Source organism: Hippoglossus hippoglossus, chromosome 11 (assembly GCF_009819705.1).
Source record: "Hippoglossus hippoglossus isolate fHipHip1 chromosome 11, fHipHip1.pri, whole genome shotgun sequence".
NCBI classification, from domain to species: domain Eukaryota; kingdom Metazoa; phylum Chordata; class Actinopteri; order Pleuronectiformes; family Pleuronectidae; genus Hippoglossus; species Hippoglossus hippoglossus.
Genome location: NC_047161.1, coordinates 6,796,164 through 6,821,177, shown reverse-complemented (window position 1 = coordinate 6,821,177; position 25,014 = coordinate 6,796,164). Strand labels below are relative to the sequence as shown.

General features: G+C 42.6%; 1 protein-coding gene across 4 annotated transcripts; it reads right to left on the bottom strand.

Moving 5' to 3' along the window:
- Positions 1–2,496: 2,496 nt before the first annotated feature.
- cgnb (cingulin b) lies at positions 2,497–23,607 on the bottom strand. 4 transcript variants are annotated; one of them, XM_034600371.1, is made up of 21 exons: positions 23,425–23,607; positions 17,936–19,118; positions 17,753–17,841; positions 17,580–17,649; positions 14,188–14,285; positions 13,827–13,959; positions 13,504–13,716; positions 11,595–11,743; positions 10,499–10,525; positions 9,872–9,992; positions 9,338–9,550; positions 9,020–9,109; positions 8,029–8,286; positions 7,760–7,930; positions 6,337–6,498; positions 6,085–6,174; positions 5,886–5,969; positions 5,667–5,785; positions 4,982–5,090; positions 3,832–3,995; positions 2,497–3,227 (listed from the first exon to the last, which is right to left on the bottom strand). In XM_034600371.1, exons 2-21 carry the CDS (start codon positions 19,106–19,108, stop codon positions 3,098–3,100), a joined length of 3,663 nt encoding a protein of 1,220 aa, XP_034456262.1. In that variant the 5' UTR covers positions 19,109–19,118; positions 23,425–23,607; the 3' UTR covers positions 2,497–3,097. The 4 variants fall into 4 exon arrangements, with proteins under 4 accessions (XP_034456262.1, XP_034456263.1, XP_034456264.1 ...); XM_034600372.1 differs by having other exon boundaries at positions 3,098–3,227; positions 14,188–14,282; XM_034600373.1 differs by having other exon boundaries at positions 3,098–3,227; positions 17,580–17,646.
- Between the last annotated feature and the right edge of the window lie 1,407 nt (positions 23,608–25,014).

Genomic DNA, 25,014 nt, shown 5'->3' with positions numbered 1-25,014 from the left:
GTTTTCATTTACCCTGTGAAGACAGAGGAGGAGAAGATGAGCTGAGGTCAGAGACACAGAGGTGAGATAAGGTGGAGTCATGATTACAGCTCCATGTCTTCTGTGATTACTGTAAAGGATTACAGCCTCTGTGTGTCTGAGGGGGGAAACTCAGCTCGAGCGTGGAGAGACACTCGGCTGCCTCAAGATCCAGATTCAGATTCAGACAAGATGTATGTAGACTAGAACTGCGCTGGTTGGCAGAGGCAAACAATTGCAGGGCAGTGACTCTAGTTAACTCTAGTTTTTTTTTGTTTTACACATTTCAACAATGTCTCACTGACTCCACACTGTTCTGATGAGGTGGGAAGGTCTGTAGCAGTCAGCCCAAGGAACTCGGTTCTTACAATATATTTTTGGATTCTGCTGAACATCAACATTAATTGTCAGCTCATTGTTTGTGACCCCATGACCCTCGATGCTTCCTGACAATGTACGAAATTCTATCTGACAGTAAACCCTGAGGCCTGCTGGGTTGGTTAGTAATGATAAGCCGTGGAAGAGCTGTGAGCTGCACAGACAGAACAGCGGGACAGCAGCCGGCACTGATCTTACATTTCCTGTATCTCTGTAAAGGTGTGAAGTTGCCTCAGGATATTTTAAACTGGTTTCTGATGTGTAGCAAAGTCCCTGCATGTGTTATTCCCTGTGTCTTGGAGATCCAACATTTGCTGCCGTTATTTCTGTACGACAGAAAAATGGAGCAGTCTCATTTGTGGATTTTGCATTTTTCCTTTTTTGTGTAGATTCTCCTTATTCTTGTTGAGGTTTAAGTAAAGAGGAAGTCACACCTTGTTAAGCCTCATGAGGGAAAGTGTGATTTGTGAATGTGGGCTATACAAATAAAACTTGATTGATCAACTTTGTTGTTTGAAGGCAACCCATGTTGACGTGGGAGTTTATGTACAAATTCCCATTGCTGTGTGTGAGGTGAAATGTGGGAAGAAAGTGAATTAATAGGTTCTGGGTTCAGGCCTGTCGATGACTGACGCTGCTCCCACAGAGTACACAGAGAGCCGGCAGGTATGAGGCAACGACCACACCCCTTGGATAAGATGGTTCATGTGGCTGTGGAGTAATAGAGTATATCTTTTTTTTTTTTAAGTCATACAGTTTAAAGCAAAGGTCCTGCAGCAGACATTAGAGCTCCCAGCGATCTCAACAGACCATTGTCATGTTAAGGAATAAGAAAGAAATTGATTATATGACAATGAGAATTTCTAATAAAGCTTCAAACATCCATTTCTTTTTGGATTTTATAAAATATATTTCCATGGTACCTTTTATTGGTGAAATATACAGAAAAAATAGATATTTAGATAAAAATACAACGCCCTTATGCTAGTGTCTTTGACATATGACATGTAGAAGTTGATTTACTGTGTAGTTTATATCATACAAGGTACTATTCTGTACATATGTATATATATTATGTAAACTACATACTATGTATGCTGCTCTGTTAATGTTACATTCCCTTGATCCTTGTTTTGTCCTGTCTTGAATGTAATTTGATGTATGGGACTAATTTACTGGTTATGTATGTTTTATCTGTTGGAAAAACAATACAAAGAAAATTAAAAAATATTAAGTGTAATTTGTATATTGAGGTACACCCATGATGTGAGGGTTAAGATGGCGTCCATATACCACAGTGTCCCTGCTTCATGTTGACCTTCGTTGCATCTTTTTCTCCCTATTTCCTGTCATATTTCTCCTGTTTATAATAAAAGTTTAAAATGCCCACACTTTACTTAAAAAGTGCATTTCACAGTTTAAGAAAGTAACAAAATAAGAACAACTTACAATGTCCCTCTTTTTTATTATACACTCTTTGCCATATATCAAATGTTACCAGCAGCTCAATATACAACCTCTAAATATAAAGCATCCTTTCTTGTAATTGCCCTTATATAAATCTTCAAAGTGACACGTTTGAAATATAATAACACCAATAAGTCATTTGGGGAGATATGAATCAATATTCATAACAGCCAGTTGCAACAAGGAGAAATGTAGAATGTTTCTTAAGTTAAGTTAATGCACAAGAGACGCAAGCACAGGCAAGCTAGTGAAATACTATTGAAAATATTACAGCAGCAGCAGCAGCAGCAGCAGCATATACAGTAAACACAACACATGCAGCGACGACATTAAGTGAGAATAAAGATACAAGTTCATTTTTTAAGGCATTCGAGTGAAAACATGCACAAGAACCGAGCTGAATACACAAAGATACACAAAGATACACAAATATAACAAACCACATTTAGAAATATGATCATTAAAGCAGTTAATTAACCTCTGAGGATACACAGTGTCACCGTATGCTTATTTGATTGTCATGACTAACAGGTATGCAAAAAAATGGAGGCTCAGTTTAAACGGGCCGTTACTGTCACAGTCAAAGGTAAAAAATACATACATACATACATACATACATATATATATATATATATATATATATATCACTTAATACACGAAGAAAACTTGGAGCTATAACAACACTGACAGATGTAAATTATCATGCGCAAGCAAACACAAACACGACCAATGACGGAAACAGTGAGACAAAACAAGAAAAGAAAAAAATCTATATATTTTTGGTTTCAAATAGATTTAAGTTTCTAAGTCAGTGGAAGAAAACTGGTAAAATACCTGGTTACCTCTGAACATAAACCCCAGTGACGTGCTACCACAGTATTATACAGTAAATGTGAAGCCTTTTTTCGACAACAGAATTAAAGCTGTGAAGTAAAAACCTTGTGTTTATAACTCTTCGTCTAAACAGAGAAACAGCACGCCTCATGACAGATAGAACAAAACAGCAGAGACGCAATCATAATCACAGCTGAAGGCTCAAACGAAATGCAATCTAATTATCCTGACAACCTGTCTCCGTCGGACCGCTGCACTAAAAATAAGAATAGGAGCAACTGCACGGCAAGTCTGTGGTGCATGGCAACGAGTCATTCACACAAGTGGATCCTTGATGCCCCTGAGTTTCCTTCTCATCCTACAAGTTTTCTGCACTGAGTTTTTCCACAGTGGTCTCATTCTAGCTGTTGGACTGCAGGTGGCTCTCGTGCAGGATGGAGGTGATGTTGGCGTCAAAGAACCCGTCCTCCTCCTCGGAGCTGAGAGTGGAGGGAGCCAGAGACGCACGATGCGTGTGCTGCGACTTCCGCCTGAGAGAAAACCAAACAAGAGACATTCCAACAGCATGACTCAATGACTACAGGCAGGTCATGCTAGTTACTATTTACTGCCACCTAGTGTTAAGAACACACGTGGTATTGATAGGATCAGTTAAGTCAAGTATATACAGTAAGTATATACAGTATATGTTGTTTGTGGAAGAGTAAAACTGTCAAATAAAAAACAACTTAAAAGGTTCAGTGTGTAAGATTCAGCTGAAAGGGTCTATTGGCAGAAATTGAATATAGAATAATCCTTGTGATGTAATGTAATCTTCTAAATTGTACAAATTGTTGTTTTCTTTAGCCTAGAATGAGCCTTTTATATTTAAATACTTTATATTTACATCTTTATATTTAGAGTGGGTCCTCTCTATGGAGGCTGCCATTTTTTTTACAGTAGCCCAGACTGGACAAACTAAACACCTTTTGAGTTTTTATGACAACTTTCCACAGGTTCTCTTTCATGTTTGGAAGGGGAGGGTGAGGTGAGGGGTGTTCAGCTGCAACATGCAACTTCACCACTAGTTGCCACTAAAGTCTACACACTGAACCTTTAATGACCTAATGACTGAACGGTTGAGAAAGGTCCTACTTGAGCTCAGTCTCCAGCGCCGTGACTTTGGCCTGCTGCGCCTCCTGGAGCTCCTGCTGCTCCTCCAGGTCTCTGAGAACCTTGCGGCGCACCACCTCCAGGCGCTCCACCTCCCCTTCGCTCTCGTCGAACTGCCGTTTCAGGGCCTTCACGCGCAGAGACAGCTGGGGACGGAGAGGGAGAGCCAGGGGGTTAGAGGGGAACAGAGGAGGTCATGGGTGAAGATGAGGGAGCGGAGGGGTGAAGAAGCCAGAGAGGCAGGTGTTCTAGGTATGTGGGGGGTGCAGTTAAGGCTACCGAAAAAAGAAAAAAAGAGCAGAGGCAGCAGAAAGATGATCGGGGGAGGGAGGTCAGGGAGCGTTCTGGTGACCGAGTGAGATTGGGTGTGGGTCAGGAGGAGTTCGCATCAGATTATTAGTCGTACATAAAAGAAGCAATTAAACATTGTTTGAACTGTGCGATGATTAAACAGCAGACGCAGATCAAACAGGACCTATTGATGATTCTTACTGCTGTGTCGAGGACGTAAATCAGCACAAACACAGAGTCAGCAAACTTCACACAACCACATTTGATATTTAGGAGGAGTAGGTCTCACTGACATTGAAAGATAAGTTTGACTTCTTTTGGAAAAGAGATGCAGAGAAAAAGATGAGAAGACTGAGACCACTCGTGTGTCTGACTGTATATAAAGACGGATGATATGACAGCTTCCCAAAAGTGAACCCAAAACGCCTTGATCGCCCCTCGGTGGCTGGCTGCAGAATAGGATATAAACCCCGCCTCCTCCATGTTAGTGGATGGGGACCAAACTAAAATATCAAAGTGCACGTCACAAAATCATTCTCATTCTCAAGATGATTGACAGCTGGGACTGACTCATGATTGGTCAAACCCATGTATCAGTGGGACCTCGGTACCACGGCTCTATCCCCCCGATCGCTACTGCACAGACTCCAAATGCAAGATGGCAGCGTTCTTATCTGTATCGTATTTTGGCTTCATTTCTGGATGCTGGGAGGAAGTTACACACAGTCTACACACTGTTGTCTTATGGGTGATTATTGGTTTGATCCCTTTGAGCATCAGCATTTAACCAATAGAGACTAAAACAAGGAGAAATATTATTTTCACAAATCGTGATATTTACCTGATCTCTCTGCTCGACATGTTGGGTCCTCTCCTGGTCTAACGTGGCGTTCAGCTCCTTCAGTTTTCTCTCCATTCGTCTCTGAGAGGCCTGGATACTGGCCTTCTCTCTGTGGGGACAAATTCAACACTCAGTCAATACCACTGCAAAACTTAGATATAATACACAATTATTTAAGTTATATTCTGGATCTTTAATACATTTTGCCTCCCTAATTCCTCTCCTTGTGATATTTTAAGGATGATTTGATTTCTCAGTCCTGGAGTGTTATTCTTTAAGAGTGTGTATATCTACACTAGAACCAGGTTTGTTATCATTACCGCCAACAAGGAGGTTAGGTTTTCATTGTGTTTGTCTGATTAAGCAAAAACTAAGGAATACATTTTATTGAAACTTGGGGGACGGATGGGGAATGAAAGAAAGAACCCATTAACTTTCGGAGCTGATTCAATTAATCTAAGCATTTAGTTTTTCACTTTCATTAACATTGTGAGATTGGGTGCGAATTTCTCAAATAATAATTCATGGATCTTGATGAAAATAGGAAAATCGTGCACTTTCAGGGGACTTATCTGTGGGAGCAATTTGGTGCAGCTCGATTGAAACTAAGGAGACTGTTGGCCTTGGCCGAGGTATTTGCTCTTATGCCTTATTAAAACATAACCAACATATTTTAAGTCCGTACCGTTCTTCACTGCGAAGTCTCTCCTCTAACTCCTGAATTTTGTTTTCCAGCAGGCTGAGTCCAGCTGTGGGCCGAGGCTGTCCCTCCATGTCGGCCATACGAGACTTCATCTCCTTCATCTTGAAGAGGAGCGGTGCAGTGACGTGAATAAACAACTCATTTTTAAAAAACTCTACATGTGCGTGTTTGTGTATTAAAACACGAATGACTGGACAGTACCTGTCTCTCTATTGCACTCTTGTCCATCTCCAGGTCGTGTCTCGCCGAGCGCTCCTGCATCAGCTCCGAGCGAAGCTGATCCACCTGAGAGGAGAGGGAGGAGGTGGTGTAAGTGAACCTGTTATCAGTTCTACCGCTGCATAAAAACGCCTTCTCCTCTTTATTTGCATGTGCTTTCAGATATTTCTTCATGTGGCACCTGATCTCTGCTACGTGAGATACGGTCGTTGAGAAGCTCCACGCTGCTCCTCTCCTCGTCCAGCTCGATCTCCAGCAACTTTATTTTATCCTGTGAACACACACAGGCTTGAAATGCCCGTACCATTTGATACCTCAACTTCACATGCATGACTCCCTCAACATTTTTCTACTGACACACCCCTGTATCCCCAATTTACCCCCACCCATCTTTGGAGTCCACAGTTCATGGCCTTTGACCTTGAAACCTCACCTCCAGGCCCCTGATCTCCCTGGTGCGATCTGTGTGGGTGCTCTTCTCTGTCTCCAGTTCACTGTCCAAGTGTTTGAGCCGGTTACTGAGGAGGTCTCTCTCCAGCTGGGCGCTGTCTCTCTCCTCGCTGCACGCCAGCAGCTCCTTCTTCAGGCGGGAAACCTGGAAGAAAAAGGAGCAAAGGATCATTATGTATGAAACTTTATAGGAACTCTCACTCGTTCTTATCTATTTTCTGCTTTTGTAATTCCCCCAAAACTCCACTTACAGTTTGTCTGACATGCTCTATATATAGAACCCTGCTACACGTTCTCAGACTTTAGGGAAACATAAAGGGGAAAAGAGTCATAATATTACAAGAATACAGTTTTTATTTCAGCATACGTTTTAGAAGAGGAATATCAGAAGATCAACCTGTCGCCTGCATTCAAATGAGGAATCTGGAGATTATTGGTTAAGTTATAGTTTAATATCAGTTTCACAAATTACAAAATACCACATTAGTATCAGAAGAATGTGCAAGAAACTGTGTCTATTCTGAAGAAAGAACAACACAAACCAGGAGGAAATTGCCTCTTTGGAAGTGTTTGGTTGAAAGCAAAGCTATCGTAACGTCTGCGTGATATTCTAAGAGGTTTCGTAGTTTCTCAAGAAACGATTTTGGATCCAGAGGAAGTAGAACTCCAGAGATACTGGGTTAGCCTTGAAGATTATTGACAAAATATGTTAAATATAACTTTATTCTTGTAATATAACAGCTTTCTTCTAATTATTCTCAAAATGTCACATTCATTTATTCTATTTTACACTCCTGTAATACATTGCAAGCAGCAGTTTATCATCTTATATCTTACGTTTTTATACACTTTTATACACTAACACAATATCCTAACACAACTAAGAGTATATAACCATATGTTTACAGCTCTGTGTCTAACATTAGTCTGGTAACATGCCTACAGCAACGATTTTATCGTTACATTTGGAAGCTGTCATATGTACCATGTTAGTTAGCACCTTATTAGCATGCTAACATTTGTTAAATAGCTAAAAACACAAAGTTCTGATGGAAAAAACGGTAGTTTTGTGGGCACTGGACAGATTTAATGTTTGTCCAGATGATGGCGCTAAATCAGGAATCATTTCAGGCAAGCATTACAGTTCAATTACAATTCTGAGGATAGGAAAGTATGTAATATATATCATGTTAATAAATACTGAATGTAAAAATAAATAGTTTTTTAAATACGTCAGTCTAGACAAAACCATTGACCCACAGATCAACATGGCGATTCCTAAAACCATAAAGCTTGCACAAATAAAAAAAGTTGAAGAATCGAAGTTCACGGTTACATTTCAATTGTAAAACCTTTGGACAATTTCAGAGGTTCCTTCGTGTTTCTGTCTTCCTTCATGTCCTCACCTCTTCCTGCTGGGCCTTCAGGTTGTTCTGGCTTCTCTGCAGCTCGGCCAGTCGGTCTTTGCAGTTGCGCTGCGCCTCCAGCAGGTCCTTCCTTGAGCGCTCCCTGTAGTCCTCAAGCTGCGTCTGCAGGGCTATCACGGACTGACGGGAATCTCCCATCATCATCTCCATCTGGTGCAGCGGTGGTGGAGGAGGCACAGAGGAGAAACACGGTGATGAACATCCCTTTATACTGTGTGACCAAACCCTGCTGCTTATCTGACACGCACCTCTTTGTTGATCTTCTCCAGGGCTCGGTCCAGCAGCCTCTTCTGCTCCTCCAGGTCACTCTTGCCCCTCCGCAGCGCCTCCCTCTCCAGGTCTCTCTCCTCCAGCCGCCGGGTCAGCTCGTCCCTCTCCTTGCTCATGCGGGTGGCTCCTCGCTTGGCCTCCTCCAGCTGAGACTTCAGGGAACGGTTCTCGTCCTCCAGAGCCTCCACCGCCTCGTCTGTGTCTGAGCTCACGGACACACTGGAGTGAAGCCTTGTCTGTGTAATGAGAAAATATCTATGTTTAGCCTCCACACCAGTGACATCCAGTGACCGGGGGAATTGTTTTCAGGTTGTCCATCTCTCTTCTTGTGAAGATCTCAAGAACGTCTTGAGGGAATTTCTTCTTCTAATAAATTTACCTTATTACATAACAGGGGTCAAAGGTCACGGTGACCTCATATGAATCAGGAGAAATAATGTGTGTAGACTAAAAACAGAGCAAACCCATTTGTATTTCTCCAGTATTTCATAATTTGCCATTGATACATCTATTATGTAAAATAGGAGGAATGATAAGGCCATCATCAAAATACTATTAGAACAGGGACTTTAAACTTGATTATCTTGATTTCAAAATTTTCCTCTGTATCCTTGACATAATAATTTGTTATTAGCTTTGCACATATTCTGATTGGTGTATGACTCCACTCGTCACATGATGAGTAAGTAATAAGATTAAAGCTCGTACAGCAGCTATGAAACCACGATATTCTAGCGCACATGGAGAACAATATACATCCCATGCAAATTCATCTCAGAGGGATTATTCCCCGAGCTTACATGTTTGAGATTTCCTTCGGATCTAATTTACTTTACGTCTCCCAGTTGAAAATAGCGTCTGTGTGGGAGGCCGTTTCTTTTGTACTGGTACAGTATGTGGGTTAATATAATTTTGTGTGTGTACAGCTGTTTACTGCACTGTCTTGTCTTGTCTTTGTTTGTACGGTACCATGCGTGCCAGCCTCTCTCTGAGGCGAGCGTTTGCTTCCTGCAGCTCCATGTTGGCGCCCTGGTCCACCACAGTCTTTCCAGCTGATGACTGTAGAGACGAGGGTCAAAGTACAGAGAGGAAAGAGGAAGGTGAAACAGAAAGCTGATATGCGATGGAGAATTTACTGATCATACATGAAACACTTGCGCTTTTCCTGTTAATTTCTGATATTCATTCAAACTCTTTACATTAGATCAATTTCAGAGAAGCAGGAGTTGTCTTTCATTTTATTTATGATCAAATTCATTTATTTTCATTAGAATCTAGACGCCGCACCTCCTTCGCCTTGTCGAGCGCCTTTTCCAGCTCGTTCTTGTCTTTCTGCGACTGCTCCTTCATCTTGCCGATTTCAGACATCAGCCTGGCCTCTTTCTCGCCGCTCGCTTTCTTCAGGGCCTGAAGTGCTTTGCTCTTCTCGTCTAACTCGCCCTTTTGTTTGTCAAGATCGGCGCGAGTCCGCTTGAGATCGTCATGGCAACGCTGAAGCTCCTTGGGATAAGTAATCAGAGATGAATAATGCGTGTGTGAGCAAGAGGAATGTGCCAGGGCGCATAACAATGTGTTGATATGAGCAGTGGGCATGTGAGTGTGACTTTCAATGTGTGTGTGTGTGCAGAAAAGATGAATGAAAATGAAAAAGCGAGATGATCTAAACTTCATCCAAAAGAAAACCCACGGCCGCTTCACAGCTCCGACAGATTAGAGAAAATAAAAAGCTGAGCATACTGTAAAACAGAAAAGACGAGCCCCTGCACTTCACCCACACAGAGAGAATAATCTGCGTTCTGCGTCGTGACGAATGTGAATTACCTCTGCTGAAGAGCGGTTATCGTCGCACGCAGGCCCTTGTTTCTTCGTGGCGAGAAGTGAATCCTGCAGATCCTTAACCTTGCTCTCAAAGGCTTCCCTCTCCGAACAGGATTTTTGCAGGCTGAGGAAAGAAAAGTCAGATTTTAAGGAACACACAGGGGTGACAGCAACTCCGAGAACTAAAGACGAGAACACACACACACACACTGCACACAAGGCTATGGGCACAAACACATGCCTAGGACAAAACCATAAAAACATCACTACATACAAAATCGGGCAGTTGTTGCAGGAGAAGCACTTATAAAGTAGGATTGGCACCTTAAATTACCTAAATCAATTAATCATTTACTCAAATCTAATCTCTAATAGATAATTAAATGTGATCAGATGGTGATAAACTACAAAATACTGATGGATTAATATAGATTAATTTACATATATCCTGAATATTGATTGGTTTGTTATGATTGGGTTGATTATCACCACAGCACTGCTAGTAGGGATCCACCAATCTAATGATCAATACACGTCATCAGATATAAAATCCACTCAGATCATCGACATGAAATGAAACTGGGCGAAATCTACTCGAAACCAAACATAGTGATTCTCTCTCTCTCTCACATTCCACTGCTGTCGGGCTTCCCGCTCCTGCCGGATGAAAAGTACAGTGAAAGAGCGCATGCATTAGAAATAACTTGAGAGGAATGTAATCTTATAGGAGCAAACCAAAAACAGTTCTTCAGATTCTTTGAACTAATCCTCCAGCGTAGAGGAAAAAATCAAACACGACAAAGGGTGTTTGATGCTTGACCGAGGCTGGAACATGTTACCGCTGCCAGTTCAAAGAAATAAAGAGAAGTTGTGAACTAAAGTTGTGTTTTAATGTCTATCTTTGTCTTTTTATGGATCCTAAAGTGTTGAGAAGGCTCCATAACAAGTTTGGTTGAGCATTCAATCATAGATACATATGCTTCTATCCTACATATTTGAAATAAACATGGGTTTATCCACGTATTTGAGGTTTTTAAAAGTTACTTCATGCTTGTGTAGTGGTTTTGAGACACATTTGAAGTTAGATACGAAACGAATACGAAAAATTCATGCATTTCAGAGAGGCTTCTAATGCGAGTTACCTTATTTACATAAAGAAAAAGAAAACATAAGGAAATGGAGCCATATCTGCACAACGTTTTAAAATCCCCCTCCAGTAGCTTATTAAATCCCCTGAAACTCTTCCTTGTTCCTCAAACTTTGTCATCAAATTACTTTAATGTAATCCTACACCTTCCTTCCTCATTTCTTGACTCAAATCTATGAATAAGCAAACATGGCCCCGCCCCGGTTTCCCCCCCCCCCATCACAGTGCCACCTGCAGCTGACGAGCCATTCCCAGCTAATGAGCCACACCCACAAGTTGACACGATTGGTTTCTTAGATTTGTGACATCACATCAAAATCAATTGTGTGGTCTGTAGTCTATTTGGGGTTCTGGTTGTTGTTGTTGTTGTTGTTGCTCGAAATACATATTTTAATCATATAAAAGGCTCAAGACGGACATGTTGACATGTATAAAAACTTGATTTTCACCACTTTAAACACTTGACATGTCATTTATGCTCAACAGCTTACAAATGTCATCGATATCTGCATCTTTGAGGTCGCCTGTCATTTATTTCTATGTGGTGCAATAAAGAAAGTATGACTTGGAGACACTGACTCTTCTCTGGTGTCGTGCAGCTCCTGTGTGGTGACCTCCAGCTGCGTCTTCCACTCCTCGCCCTCTTCTCTGCAGCTCTCCAGCTCGTCCTCCAGGGTCAACATGGAGGCGTTCACCCTCTCCCTCTCCTCCTCTATCTGCTCCTGGGACTGACACACGACCACAAACATGCACACACAAGTAAGTTCATTTATCCTTCTTGTTATCATGACAGCAGTGATTCCAACGGAGAACACACACAAATCTATCACATTTTCTTTTAATTACGTTTCCTTTTCACAAAGAAAAAACACACCGATTTCTCAGCTTATTCTTTCATCAACACGTCTACAACTTCTAAAAAATACTTGTAGGTGAGACATAACGCCGCAGAATTTCAGACAGGATCACGGTGGAGTCGACACAAACAGCAATCCAGCTGCTTTAATCCTCCTCTCGCCAAATAAAAATCACATAGTCAAAAGCAGCTGACAACCTGTCTGCTTATTTCCTGCTCTCGGGCTGCGTGTTGTTATTATTTTTTTCACCTGACATCTCCCAGACCTGCATAATGATCTATTCCTGTATATGTGCACGTATGCTTCACATTTCTTTTTACACCGCGTCCTACAGTGCTACAGAAATAGACGACAGAAACTCCAGAATAGAAATGCAACTGGAGAATGTTTTACATCTCAATCACAAGCAGAAAAACTTCTCTGGGCTCTGGACTTAGTCTGACCCTATGTTACCTTCAACACCGCAAACTGAACAGAATAATAAGACAAAGCCCGGGTGTATAATAGGCAGATGCAACATGAAAGTATCCCCTCAGTAACACATGACTGTTCTGTATATCTGTATAAAGAGCTCATCTGAGAAGGGACAAAAATGTACTGGCTGTTTCTATCCTCCGGCTGCATTAACAGACTATGATGCAACAGAAATAAAAAAATATTTCAATGATAAGAAACTGAGTAATGATCACTGTGCATTGCCGCATTGCAGATTTACCATGGCAGGGAATTAGGTTAATAATCCTTCCTTGATAAGTGAATTGTAATCTGCACGCTCTTATTTTGACACTGAAACAATATAACGAGGATTATCATGCAATAAAATAAAAGTAAAATATATGTCAGGGTGCAAGTTTATGTTGAACCATAACACAAATGTCAAAAGGTTACAACAAAAAAGTGGATATTACTTAAATGTATTTAAACCAAACCAGAAAGAAATGTTAAATGTCTGCACAATTTCTGCTTCTTTCACAGTAAAGTTTATGATCCCAACCACCTGTTAACAAGACTTTGTGAAGAAACACATGAGAAGGAGCTGTCCTGTTCTTTTAAAGTTTCTTGTGTGTCCAGCTCTGTGTGTAAACAGCGTCTTGTTTGTTCTCTCTTCAGTTAATTGGATCACTTGTGTGTCGTGTGTGTTGGTTCAGTGACATCAGAGTTACAGAACCAACATTTTTACTGCTATGGAATTAAGTCTTTGTTTTTCTTCTTCTTCGAAGTTCATCCGGTCAACAGACATTTTTTTCTCAAGTATGCGCAAAATGCTTCTGTAGTTTAACTGATGAATTTTCATTCAACTTTAAGAATCAATATTCTTGTTGTGTACCATTGTTCCCCTGCTGGCTTAGTTCCAAAAGTCCCTCATGATTTGTTGAAGCTGCACAGTGTCTATTCCTTCTTATCTGTTTTCACTGTTTTAATCATCCTTGCTGATAAGATTAGTCATACGTCTTAACTACTGACACTAATCAAGTCAATTTAAAAAAATCTTATTTTCTGTTAAATGTTCTGCTGCATCACAGGAGATGTGATCAGAGACGTCACATTGTAACTGAGGGGCTGCGACACAGTAAAGTTTTGTGCGTCGGACGTGATGCACGAAATGAATAAAAGAAAACTGCTGCATCCACCTGTGTCACCTGCTCCATAGTTGTTCTTAGGTTGTCCATGTCCTGGCTGTACTGCTCCCTGAGAATCTCCATCTCTTTGTCATGACACTCGATCTCCTCCTTCAGCGCGCCCTTCAACGCCGTCAGCTCCCGCTCGCGCTGGTGGAGCGTGTCCTCCTGCCGCTGACGTAACATGGCCGCCTCGGCCAGGTCAGCCTGCAGAGTCACCACATCCTATGAAGAAAGAAATGTAGGGATTAGTACGATAGATAAGAGCATGAGTGTGTGTGTGTGTGTGTGTGTGTGTGTGTGTGTGTGTGAGAGATTGTGCAGAAGGTCAGTACCGTCTGTAATGAGTCAGAGTACGGGGAGTTCTCTGAAACCCTCCTCAGATCCTCCTGAAGCTCAGCCAGCAGATCTTCCTGTAGACGTATACGAGTCTCTGCACCCTCTCTGGCCATACGCTCCTCGGCCAGTCTGTGCACGCACACGCACACACACACACACACAGACTCATTAGCAAGCCAATCAATCAGGTAACAGTGAAGAGATCATTTGACAAAAAGCCACAGGAGTGACAACTGGAAGATTATTGTCGGCTTTTAAGTGCACACATGCAAAACCACACACACGGCACTTTTGCGTACATTACATAGACCACAACAGAAACATATAACAGACACAGACAGACAGACAGATCCTTACTCATCATAGGCCTGCTGCAGTTCTTTCTTGCATCTATTGAGTTGCTCCTGAAGTTCCTCAAGATTTGCCTTTTGGGGTCTCCCATCATATCCTCCCTTCTGTGCGCGCGCGCACACACACACACACACACACACACACACACACACACACACACACACACACACACACACACACACACACACACACACACACACACACACACACACACACACACACACACACACACACACACACACACACACACACACACACAGTGTAGAGGAGACATAGGACAATGAGCGAGCACAAAGACACAGAGACATAGGGAGCGGAACTGGAAACATGGCAGTGTCACTGTCAGCCTTACATTATGCGCTCTGTGTTACTTAAACATTAAAAGATATTGGGGAAAAAAAATCCTTCCTTGGGTTTTTCTTGCCCTAGTTTCTGACAGTGAAAAAGTCTGTGTGAAAACAGACCCTGCCAGTGAGCTCAGACATCGTCAAAAAGGTTCGATCCCCTGCACATAAACAACAGCCGCTGACAGGCTGCAGGGGAGCAGAGCCGGAGCGGCGGCTCGTCTGTCGCCCACACCGCTCATCGAGACTCGCTCTCACTGAAGAGGAGGTATAAGCGCAGCCTGCCCATGAAACCGCTCTCATCCTCCTACACACCCATTACAGGGAAGCACAGCAACAGAGACGAGAGACAAAGCGAGGATCACGGACAGCTCTGCTCCTCGGGGGGGGGGGGGGGGGATTTCTCTAATTTATCAGAGATGGATTATGAAGATATACTGTGTACAGATTTGTTTCATTTTCCTCTCGTCCCCCGCAGGACGGTTTCGTAGATAATCCCGTTCTGGGACGTTTCAGTTTCTCTCCGTCCCCACAAAGAGATAATTAACACGAGATAACATAACTGAGAATATGAATAAGCTCTTTGGAGCACTTGGAGTGAATTGCATCAGCTGTGTATTTACAACAAAAAGAGACTCTCCTGCCATGCTAAACACATCGGAAAATGTTTGAACACAATGTGATTACATATTGCAAATGAGATTCATTACACCACGGGTCTAGATAATAGCTGTTCTGATCCTGACAGGCTCTGGTCTGGTGGTTATCAGGATGGGGGTCAGGCCCCAGTGATGAGGTCATAACATAACAGGAAAATAAAGCAGAAAATGATTCCTTGTCCAGTTTGGGAAGAAAATAATTGTTTTATCGTAACCAAATCTACACAAATCCCCAAAGCAAGTGAAACAAAAGATTACACCAGCTATTAGCAGCACATATAATATAATTTTAAGCTCAGTATTGGATGTTTCTTGAGGAAATGCACCTGAGGAGTCAGAGTTAACGCATTCCAAATGTTTTGCGTAAACGGACTTTTACCTTTTATCAAAGAAAGAGACATTAACGCACTTGTTGAGCTTTAGTTTTGACACAAGAGTTGAGAGGATGCAAACTAGTGGGAGAGAGAATGGGGGAAGACGCAGCAAAAGACAGGTCACAACCAAATTCTGCCAAAAATGAATGGAACTTTTACTTCCAGAACCAGAACTGACGAGGTGCCACAAACAAAAGGCAGCAGACACAAACAAACACACGTATCCTGTCTGGGACTGAGTGAATCCAACAACACAACAGCATATGAACCTCAGTTAACCCGAGAAATCAATCAGGGTGTCAGTGCTTTTACTCATCACTCTCCCACTGACTTTCATCTACTGCAATAAATCAGTCAAAACACAACACAAGCACTTAAGAGACAGCCAAAGACATTAGTGGTACAGAAGAAATGTGAACCGGCTGCTTCACATAACACTTTGAAATGCATGTAAACCTTTGAAATGAAAGCTACAACCATGTTTCCACATTGGATGCATCACAAATGCAGCAAAACTGGATGAGTCCTTTAGTTTACAAGGACACACATCATCCAATCCTGCTCTGATCTTGTGTTTCTGGGTTTTACACAGAGACGAAAAATGTTTTGGCTTTAGGACAAAGGAAAAAGGAATAGCTCCATGCAAAGAAAACAATTTCAACCCCTTCATCCTGCCGTCAGACGCTCGGCTGAGAAATCCGCTCGAGCGAAGTACACAACATGGCGGATGACGCGAAAAACAAGGAGGATTTGTTCAACAAGGACCCCCGTGAGGAGGATCTGTCCCATCCGGCAAGCCAACCCCCAGCTGGTGCAGGGTTCCAGTCCAACTCAATTATTAATGGATCTCAATGACTGCGCTCTCAACACACGCCGAGCCCTCAACAGCTTTCCTCTGCAGGTGCATTGTTGCCAAGAGACAAGGGGGGCAAATAATTAATAAGCAGCCATGGTCACAAACCCGCTAAGAAGTACATAACAAGGGATCATACATAATCAAGTGCACGTAATTTGAGAAGGTGAGGACCCAAAGGGATTACTTCTGCATGTAGATTTATGCAAAAGGTTGCAAATTTAAAGGAGGTACTCTGTTCATCCTCATAAAAACCCAGACGCAGTCTATTTTAATAAGGTGTCAGAGGAGCACAAAGGAGCGGAGACGATGCCGTAAATTGACAAGAGGAATACTCAGCATGGCCCTTAATTTTCAAGTTTTTTGGGGGGCCTGCCAAACAAGGATCCTCTGAGGCAAAGTTGAATAAAACAGAAACTTCGTAGGCTCAAAACAAAGCGGCGGCTGCCAACCATCTGTTAGCTTCATCACAAGAACTGCTCGGCTGAGGAGAAGACCAGACCTCCCTGTTTTCCAACCGTTTGTTTGACTAATGTGCTGAAGCTACACGAGACGGAAATACAGTAGTTCTGCCGAACTTTAAGAGTGAACGTTTGGGTCGGATCATCTAAATGTGCACAGCTGATAGTTGCTTTAGCTTCTGGTCTACAATTTTTAAAGATATTGGTTAACACATGATAAAAATAAGCTTTTATTTGCTTTCTTTGCCGAGAGTCTGATAAGAAAATCAATATATCTCCGACTTCTTTTTACGTCTGTACACTAGATATGAAGCTACAGATAAAAAAACAAGATGTGATGTGTTTTTCAGTGAGATTTGAAGGTGTTGAGAGGTGGATTTTATTAGCTTTAGACAGAGCTCGCCATTTCCCATGGTTAAATTATCTGTGTCACGTTAACCGGCTGTTGGTTGTAGCATAATATTTACTGTACAGACAGTAGACTATTACTTTTAATCAAAGCAAACAACCATATTCCTCAAATGTTAAAGGCACAGTAATACAGTTGAAAAGTAATAAACCTGGGAAGTGGACTTTTGAGTTCCCAATATCAACATTGAACCTCCATGTTTTCACAGGTTCATTTATGTTTGTATCAGAAACACACAAAATACAAGGGTTTACGACATTTAAGCAAAACATGAATGAGCTTTAATGCCTTGTCGTACCTTAAAACTGCCATTTGTCTCATGATCCGCGTAGACCTTTCTTTTGAGGGATCCCTCGCTCTCACTGTTGCTGGGGGAGAAAACAGGGGATTTAGATTGGAAACCCCCCCCCATGTTTGTATACACAGCAACATGGACGCTATATCCATCCAGTAAATCTTGTTTGTATTTACCTGTCTTTGAGGTGGTTAAAAATAGACTGCTTGACCTGAGCCTCTTCCCCACTAATGACCTCTGTGCTTTTGCTCCTCGGAGGAATCTCCTTCGAAGAGAAAGTAAACAAAGTGAGACACGAAACAAAGAGACAATTTAATACCTGAAAATAACTTATAATCCCTCCCATGGGTGGTACTTACAGGCTTTTTAGCTATAGATGGAGGGTAGTTCTTAGCAACGAACTTCCCCGGAGACCTGAAGCCTGGCTTGGGAGCCTCGAGTGCCGACACCTTGGTGACGGATGCAGGGCCTCTTCCCAGGCTGCTGGGCGCTTGGGCGTGTGACAGCAGCGAATTGGAGGAGGCAGACAGAGGAGCAGCGTAGGGATTCAGAGTCGGAGAGATGGGAGAGGCGTAGGGATTCAGAGTCTGAGAGATAGGAGACGTAGGAGAGGACAGGGAAACGTCCGACTGGACATCTTTTCTAGCGTCAAGGCTTCTGGATCGTTTGCGCTCGTCAAACTTCAGCCGCTGCCTTGCTCCGGAGCGGCCTCGGGCCTGCGGGGCGCTGCCTGGCGTCCCACTGTTAAACTTATTGATGAGCTTGTTGATGGGAGCCAGGGAGTCGGTGACGATGGCCAGGGGAGGCTCCTCATTGGCTGGTGCTGATGCTGCTGGGAATGACTTTGAAGGGGAAAACGGGCTGTGCTTTTTCCCACTGTACCTCCCCAAAGAGCCAGTGAAACCAGATTTAGTTGGCACGTACCCTCTGGGTCCCACGCCATTTAATTTGACAGGTTTCAGCCCTGCTTCATTATACTCATCCGTACAATCTCTTGTATTGTTCTCTACTTCACTGGCTGTTGCTTTGAGTTGGGGTTCGGCTTTCTGCTTTTCGACCCGTCCTTGTCTTCCAGCTGCACCTTCTTCCTCCCCTTGTGTTCCTGCTTGACCATCCCCTGGAGGTCGCTTTAGAGGACTCCCAAAAATCTCCCTGTCCTCGTCCTCCGCTGGAGAAACAGGGGAGCGAGCTGTGTTTGCAGCGGGGACGTAGGGGTTCGTGAATCCTGCTGGTTCTTTATTAGCTTTGGGGAGGCTGTTGTAAGGTGATGGCGACCCAGAGCTGGAGCTGGGAGTGTTTAGCTGAACTCCATACGAGTCACCTTTATCGCCATCTTTCAAGACCACATAGGGCTGACCAGAGATTCCCTGCACCCGCACTGCCACCCCATACTTGTTGGTATTAGGAGTGGCACCGTTGGTCCCTCTGGATTTGTCAGGATAACCCCCGCCTGTGTCGTCGAGGTCTTTGATGAAGCGGATCTGAACGCCGTAATCCACGAGCGGCTTCCTGTCAGTGGAGAGAGTGCTCATGTTCACCGGCCTGGTCAGGGGAGACATGAGAACAGCAGAAATGCAAATCAGGTTACGTAAGCAACAAGAATACGGAAATTTTAGAGGCTGAGATTTGAGGAAGCTATAAAGAGCAGATCTGGATAAACGGGCAGATCCAGGAAGGTGTTGGCCTTTGCGGATTTTCACCGACTGTGTTTCAGGCACTGCACTCATAAGTCCTCCACGTCATTTTTTCTATTTCCAGGTTTTTACAAAAAGTAATTGCACACTAACTCATCTGCCACCTTTTGACCCGTGTCCCGACTTCCTCATAACCTTTTCCTCGTCTCCTGTGTAAATTCCCTTCTTCCTCTTCCCAGATGGAGTCAGTCTGGCTCAGCTGAAATATCAGACTACTAGTATATCTTGATGAAGCTGTCATCTTCTCTTGCTGCTCAACAGGTTAAAATTCCTTCTCAGCCAGAATGCATTGTATTCATGCCATGCCAAATATGCCACTGGGGCATTTTGAATTTCTTTGTACAGGTTGAGGCCGACTTTTTTTCCCCAGGGTGTGTTCAGAAAGCAGGAAAAACACAGTTAGACGGATCAGTTAGTGTCTTTTAGACCAAAATGACTAGCATGTTGCTTTCGATTCACAAAGGCAAGCTGGTGCCACTCTATGTTTTCTAATCATTAACTGGGTTTTTGGTATGTTCATGTATTTGAACAGCTGGAACGCACAGAGGCATCTAAATGTCCTTTTGGCTGATACTGGGAGCACAGAGGAACAAAGACCTACTGTACTGTATACTGTAGGTGTGTGGCTGGTGGATGTCAGATAGGTAGATATTTGCACTACTAGTGGCCACAGTGGCAAATGAACACCTGATACAACAATATCCTCTCTTGATGAGCTTCTACAGACTATGACAAATAACCCAGATGATGTCACCAGGGTTATCTCAGCTCGGCTTGGTAGATTTTGCATGACAAACTGGGAGCAGGTGGAGTTTGAAAGACAGGGAGCGTCAAACTAAAAGATGCTTTTGTTACCAAGTGTTTGTCATTCTCCGCTCATAAAGACGAGTTTAAAACCACAACCTTCACTCTGGAGGAAAGAAAGCAGTCGTTAAACTTAACAGAAAAGATAATGTGACGTTTATTCTGATATCGATATTGACTGAGATGAACATTTTTATGTTGATACAATCTTTTTGCTGTATCGTCCACCTCTACTTTAAAGTGTAATATTACGTTTCTGGAGAACCTGTTTAAGTGACACTGAATCTATTGGTGTTTTAAATAATGACTGAAATGAACATTTTCATTATGGATTAACCTTGATGACTCTATTTAGTCCACAATGACCTGTTCAAAGTCTTTGTTTTATCAAACCATCTGTGCAAAGCTGTTGTGTTATATTATACATGACGATGAAACAAATCCTTATAGATTTTACATATTTGCCTAAAAGGAAAATCTCCTGTTCAATGAATTGATGTTTAAAGTATTTGCAGATCAGTTTTAGAGTTTAGAGACTCGACCTACACGGCTACAATGAGAGTCGTATAACCTACGCGTGTCCACCTTCTGCTCTGAAAATGAGTTTGGTGATGGGCGCTCTGAGGAGGTGAATACTCTTCCCTTTGTCCCGGCTCTGTGGAGCATTAAACACCAGGGACTAGATCAGGAATGGGCCTCCCCTCGGTCTCCCTGCCTCTGCCAGAGTCTCCCCAGTCACCAGACTTCAGAGTAGAGTCACTCAGGCGTAGACTGTTTACTTTGAGCCGCGCGGGCACACACTGCCTCGCAAGCACGAACACACACTCTCACACACACACACTTACTATATGCAAGGGTGTGCACACGAGGACAAAACCTGCTGTGCATTCCCCTGCAGGTAATTGACTCAATGAGCATCACCCTTTTCAGTATCTCGTTAAGTCATGTGTACTTTCTTGACATGCATTGATCTGTATATTTATATTTCCAGCCTCACACTGGGACCCCTGTCTATTTCCTGACATCCAGCGTTTGCAGATGTGACTCCCACAGGACTTAGAATGTAACCAGTTCTGTCTGACGGCTGGTTATAGAGTAACACGCTGCACCTCGACTAGCAATGAGGTTAGATTAGTGAATCAAAGTCAGCCTTTGTCTTCCCCCCCCCCCCCCAAAAAACATTCTTAGGATTCCAGTCGTTCCCTTTACACTTGGCATTGCGCGTGGTTTGCATTTGTATAATAAGGACAGATTAAGAAGAAACTGAGAACTGGGGCAGCATCAACTCTAAAGCCTACACGTTGGGAAACTGTCCACATAGGCAGTAAATAAAAAGTGAAGAGACTAATTAAAAAGGATGACAAACTAACTGGAGACTAAAAATACAGCGCAAAACAAATTTATTCTCCTGTCCTGACATAACCACAAGCAGGTTCCCAGACCGTGTTGGACATATTATTAATCTGCGGGTTAGGAATATGGCCTGTGTCTCATCCATATGCGTCTGTTTTTGCTGTTATCAAGATGCTCAGGTCTCAGCTGCCGGTCACTGGTCACACTGAATGCCCACAGGTGTAAATAAGCTCCTTGGGTAAACACAGATTTCAACAAGAGCTCAGTTGTTGTCGTGCACGTTCAGCAGCCAGCAGCCGAGCGCCGGTTTGTGTCAACTCTCCCTGTCTCTCTGTCACAAGTGAAGGCTGTGTCAACAGAGACAGGAATGTCACCGAACGGGCCCATCAGCCGTCACGCTTCCTTTTCTCCTCGCCCAGCATTCGCTTCTTATTTTCCTCTGGCCCGGTTCTACCAGCCTCTTCTGCTTCCAACCCTATATTTGATGTTCAACTCCCTCAGTTTCTCTCACCCCGGGGGCATCTGAAGAAAATGGGTTATTTGACCCTGTAGGTGCTGCGTCAATTGGCTGAAATGCATTATTATAATATATTATTTAAATATTTTAACCGAAACTATGAGTCAAATAAAAGATAAACAGAGAAGTAATTTGCATCATGTTTGATCATTTAAAGGATTGCTGAAGGTTGTTGAACTCAATGTGGGCAATTCCTTCTTTTCTATTTGTTATTTTAGTTGGACAAAAGTAAAATAATTGAGATATCACCTGCAAAATTGTGATGAGCATATTTCATTTTATGACATTTTACATGATAATCCAAGAAAGAGGAATAAGGATATGTGAAAAATACACAAAATTACATAACATATTTCAATTTCTGTTAAAGATTTCACAACTAAACGTTGTAGTTAGTGTATATTGCTAGAAATTAATCATTTACCTAAAAGAATTTCTTCAAAACAAAAGCACGTACCACCCTTCAATTACACTTAAAGTCTATAAAAGATAATACTAAATCATAATTTCAATATAATGAGTTTATTTGGGATGAGTATAATTCATTTTCTACGAAACAGCAAGGTCTCACTGAGCAAACTATTATGGCTGTGTTGGCTGTGTTGTTGAGATAGGGGAGGGGTCTCTGGGGTTAAAATAACCCAACCCTGGTGACATGTTGACCCAAACACACACAGGTGAGCTGCATTAGCCCATAACATGTTCAAACTCAGGATTAGAAGTGGATGAATATATTTAAACGGACCTTTTAAAGAAGGAAAAAGTTGGCACATTTCACCAGTTATCACTTGTGAACTCTAATGTTTGATATGATAATTTATCACGAGGCTGATCTCACTTCTCAGCCAAATGTAAGTGTTTCCTTGTCAGGTGTCCCAGTATTTACACATGTACTCACTCATTAATTTCGCATTGAAATCCATATCAACAAAGATAAAGACTCCAGAAACCATGAGAGCAGCAGGGTCACCTCTACAAGCACCTGTCTGCTCCCGGATGGTTGCGTCACACCCACCTATCCGGTCAGTCAGTATCGGTGCGCGTCGAAACCAAACCCCCGGGTTGTTTACACGAGCTCCGTTCGTGGGAATAAACAAACAAACAAACAAATACACAAACAAACAGACACCTGCCTCCCAACGAGAACCCCTCGTGTCCTCTTTACGCAGCGCGCTCGCATCCAATTATAGACAAGCGCACACGGAGCCGCATCCAGGGGGAGATTTCCAGCCCTGGCGTTCGCTTCTTTTCGTCCATTATCGCGAGCAGGAAAAGGCGTGCGCGAGAAGACCGCCACCAAAATCCAATCACAAAGCCACAGGTGTCCGTCTATGTTTATCCAAAGATTACGCCACGCTCACCGCCTCGCAGCAGGTACTCGGACATCCGGCCACTTGTGCGCAAAACCCAACAAAAGTGCGAGAAACACTTCAGCTGTGTAAACATCCTCAAGAGTGGGATAGTTGTTGTTGTACTGTACCTGCAGATAATCCCGATCCAGGAATACCCCTCCCTGCTCGGTCAGAGGTTCAGTGTGAGTCCCCGCAGCGGGAGGAAGAGGAGGATGATCGGGTTCCCTGCTCAGAGTTGAGTCTGGATGAGATGATTGTTCCTCCACAAACTGAGGACATGGGGCAGATTCACCCCCGCGACCAGAGCAACCTGTTGCCAGCGCATCAGAGTCCTGGTCCCGCCTCAGGACCGACCGGATTGGTGGGAGGTTCCCCGAGGAGGCGGGGCCTGCTGCGGGCTAACTAACATCTCATCTGCACATGCACGCACGCACGCACTCACACACACACACACACACACACACTCCAGACACAGCCAGTGTGTGTGACCCATTTCCACAGCTGTGTTATGGGAAATAATCTGTCGATCGATCAGAAAATGTCTGCACGGCAGAATGGAGCTATGACCACATCCAATACACAGGCGGGTCAGTGCGGAGGCGAGGATAATTAACTATTGACAGGAAAAGAGTGAATTCCAGTCACAAAGTACAGTAAAGTGTATATGACCATTCAATTGATATCGTAACTAATAGGGAATTAACTAATCTGGCACAAAAATTTTGTTTATAATCTTTATTTTGATTTGATCGTCTTTTTAACATCTGTCCTTAACCCAGATATAACACTGATATATCTTGTTTTTGGAAGCACTAGAACACAAGTGTTTTTAATCCGTGTTCTTGTAAAATGTCTTGATTTTGTTCTATATTTTTTGTGCTGTATTTTGTAATTTGTATCTTTTTATTTTTGTTTTATATTCATATGGACCTGAGTCTTATTTTTGCCAAGTAACACAATATTAATAGTCTTTACTAGGGCTGGGTGAAAACAATAATTATCACAATATAATTGTCAGCAATAGCAATGGGACATGGGTTCTTTATATATCAATATATTCCTCATGCATTGTGCACAGTGAGGAGATGTAACACATAATTGTTCCTCCTGATATTTATAAAATGTTTTGCTGGTTATCGTCATTCTCTGCTCACAAAGAAGAGTTTATAACCAGAACCTTCACTCGAGAGCAAATATCCGTCTTAAAGTTAACAGACTTTTTTATGGACTGCTGAACATTTTTTCACTTTTGGCCGTATCACCCAAACCCTAATCATAACTGCTTTCTACACATCAGGCTAATAACAGTCTATTATATTACTGCTGAATGAACTAAATCCTTATGACCCTCACCAATACAAAAATCATTTCCTACTAAATAATTTAAGTTTCTGTTTTTAGACAGAGCCTAGTTTAGGAGTGACTACAGGCGAAAGGGAACAACAGTTTGACTTGTATATTCAGTGGCCACAGTTCTTGGTTACCAGAGAGATTTCCAAGAGAGTAAATAATTATTAATTTATTGCTGTAAGATTTCTGGAAATTCTCTTGGTTATGCTATTAGAGAACTTCATTGGAATTTGAACCCTTGAAAAGTTGATTTCAGTTAGTGCCTAATTACGTTTTTGTAAATGTATTACTAATTTATTAGGACATTAAAAATGTAGAGACCCATAAAACAAAGTTTAACAATATTTTTTTCTGAATGTTCTTGATTC

Excerpts from the sequence above, each read along its gene's own strand:
- cgnb (XM_034600371.1), bottom strand. The coding sequence starts at position 19,108 with ATGAGCACTCTCTCCACTGACAGGAAGCCGCTCGTGGATTACGGCGTT. Across the intron at positions 11,744-13,503 it reads CTATGGAGCAGGTGACACAG|TCCCAGGAGCAGATAGAGGA; the intron begins GTGGATGCAGCA and ends GTCGTGTGTCAG. Across the intron at positions 5,786-5,885 it reads AGAGTGCAATAGAGAGACAG|ATGAAGGAGATGAAGTCTCG; the intron begins GTACTGTCCAGT and ends CTCCTCTTCAAG.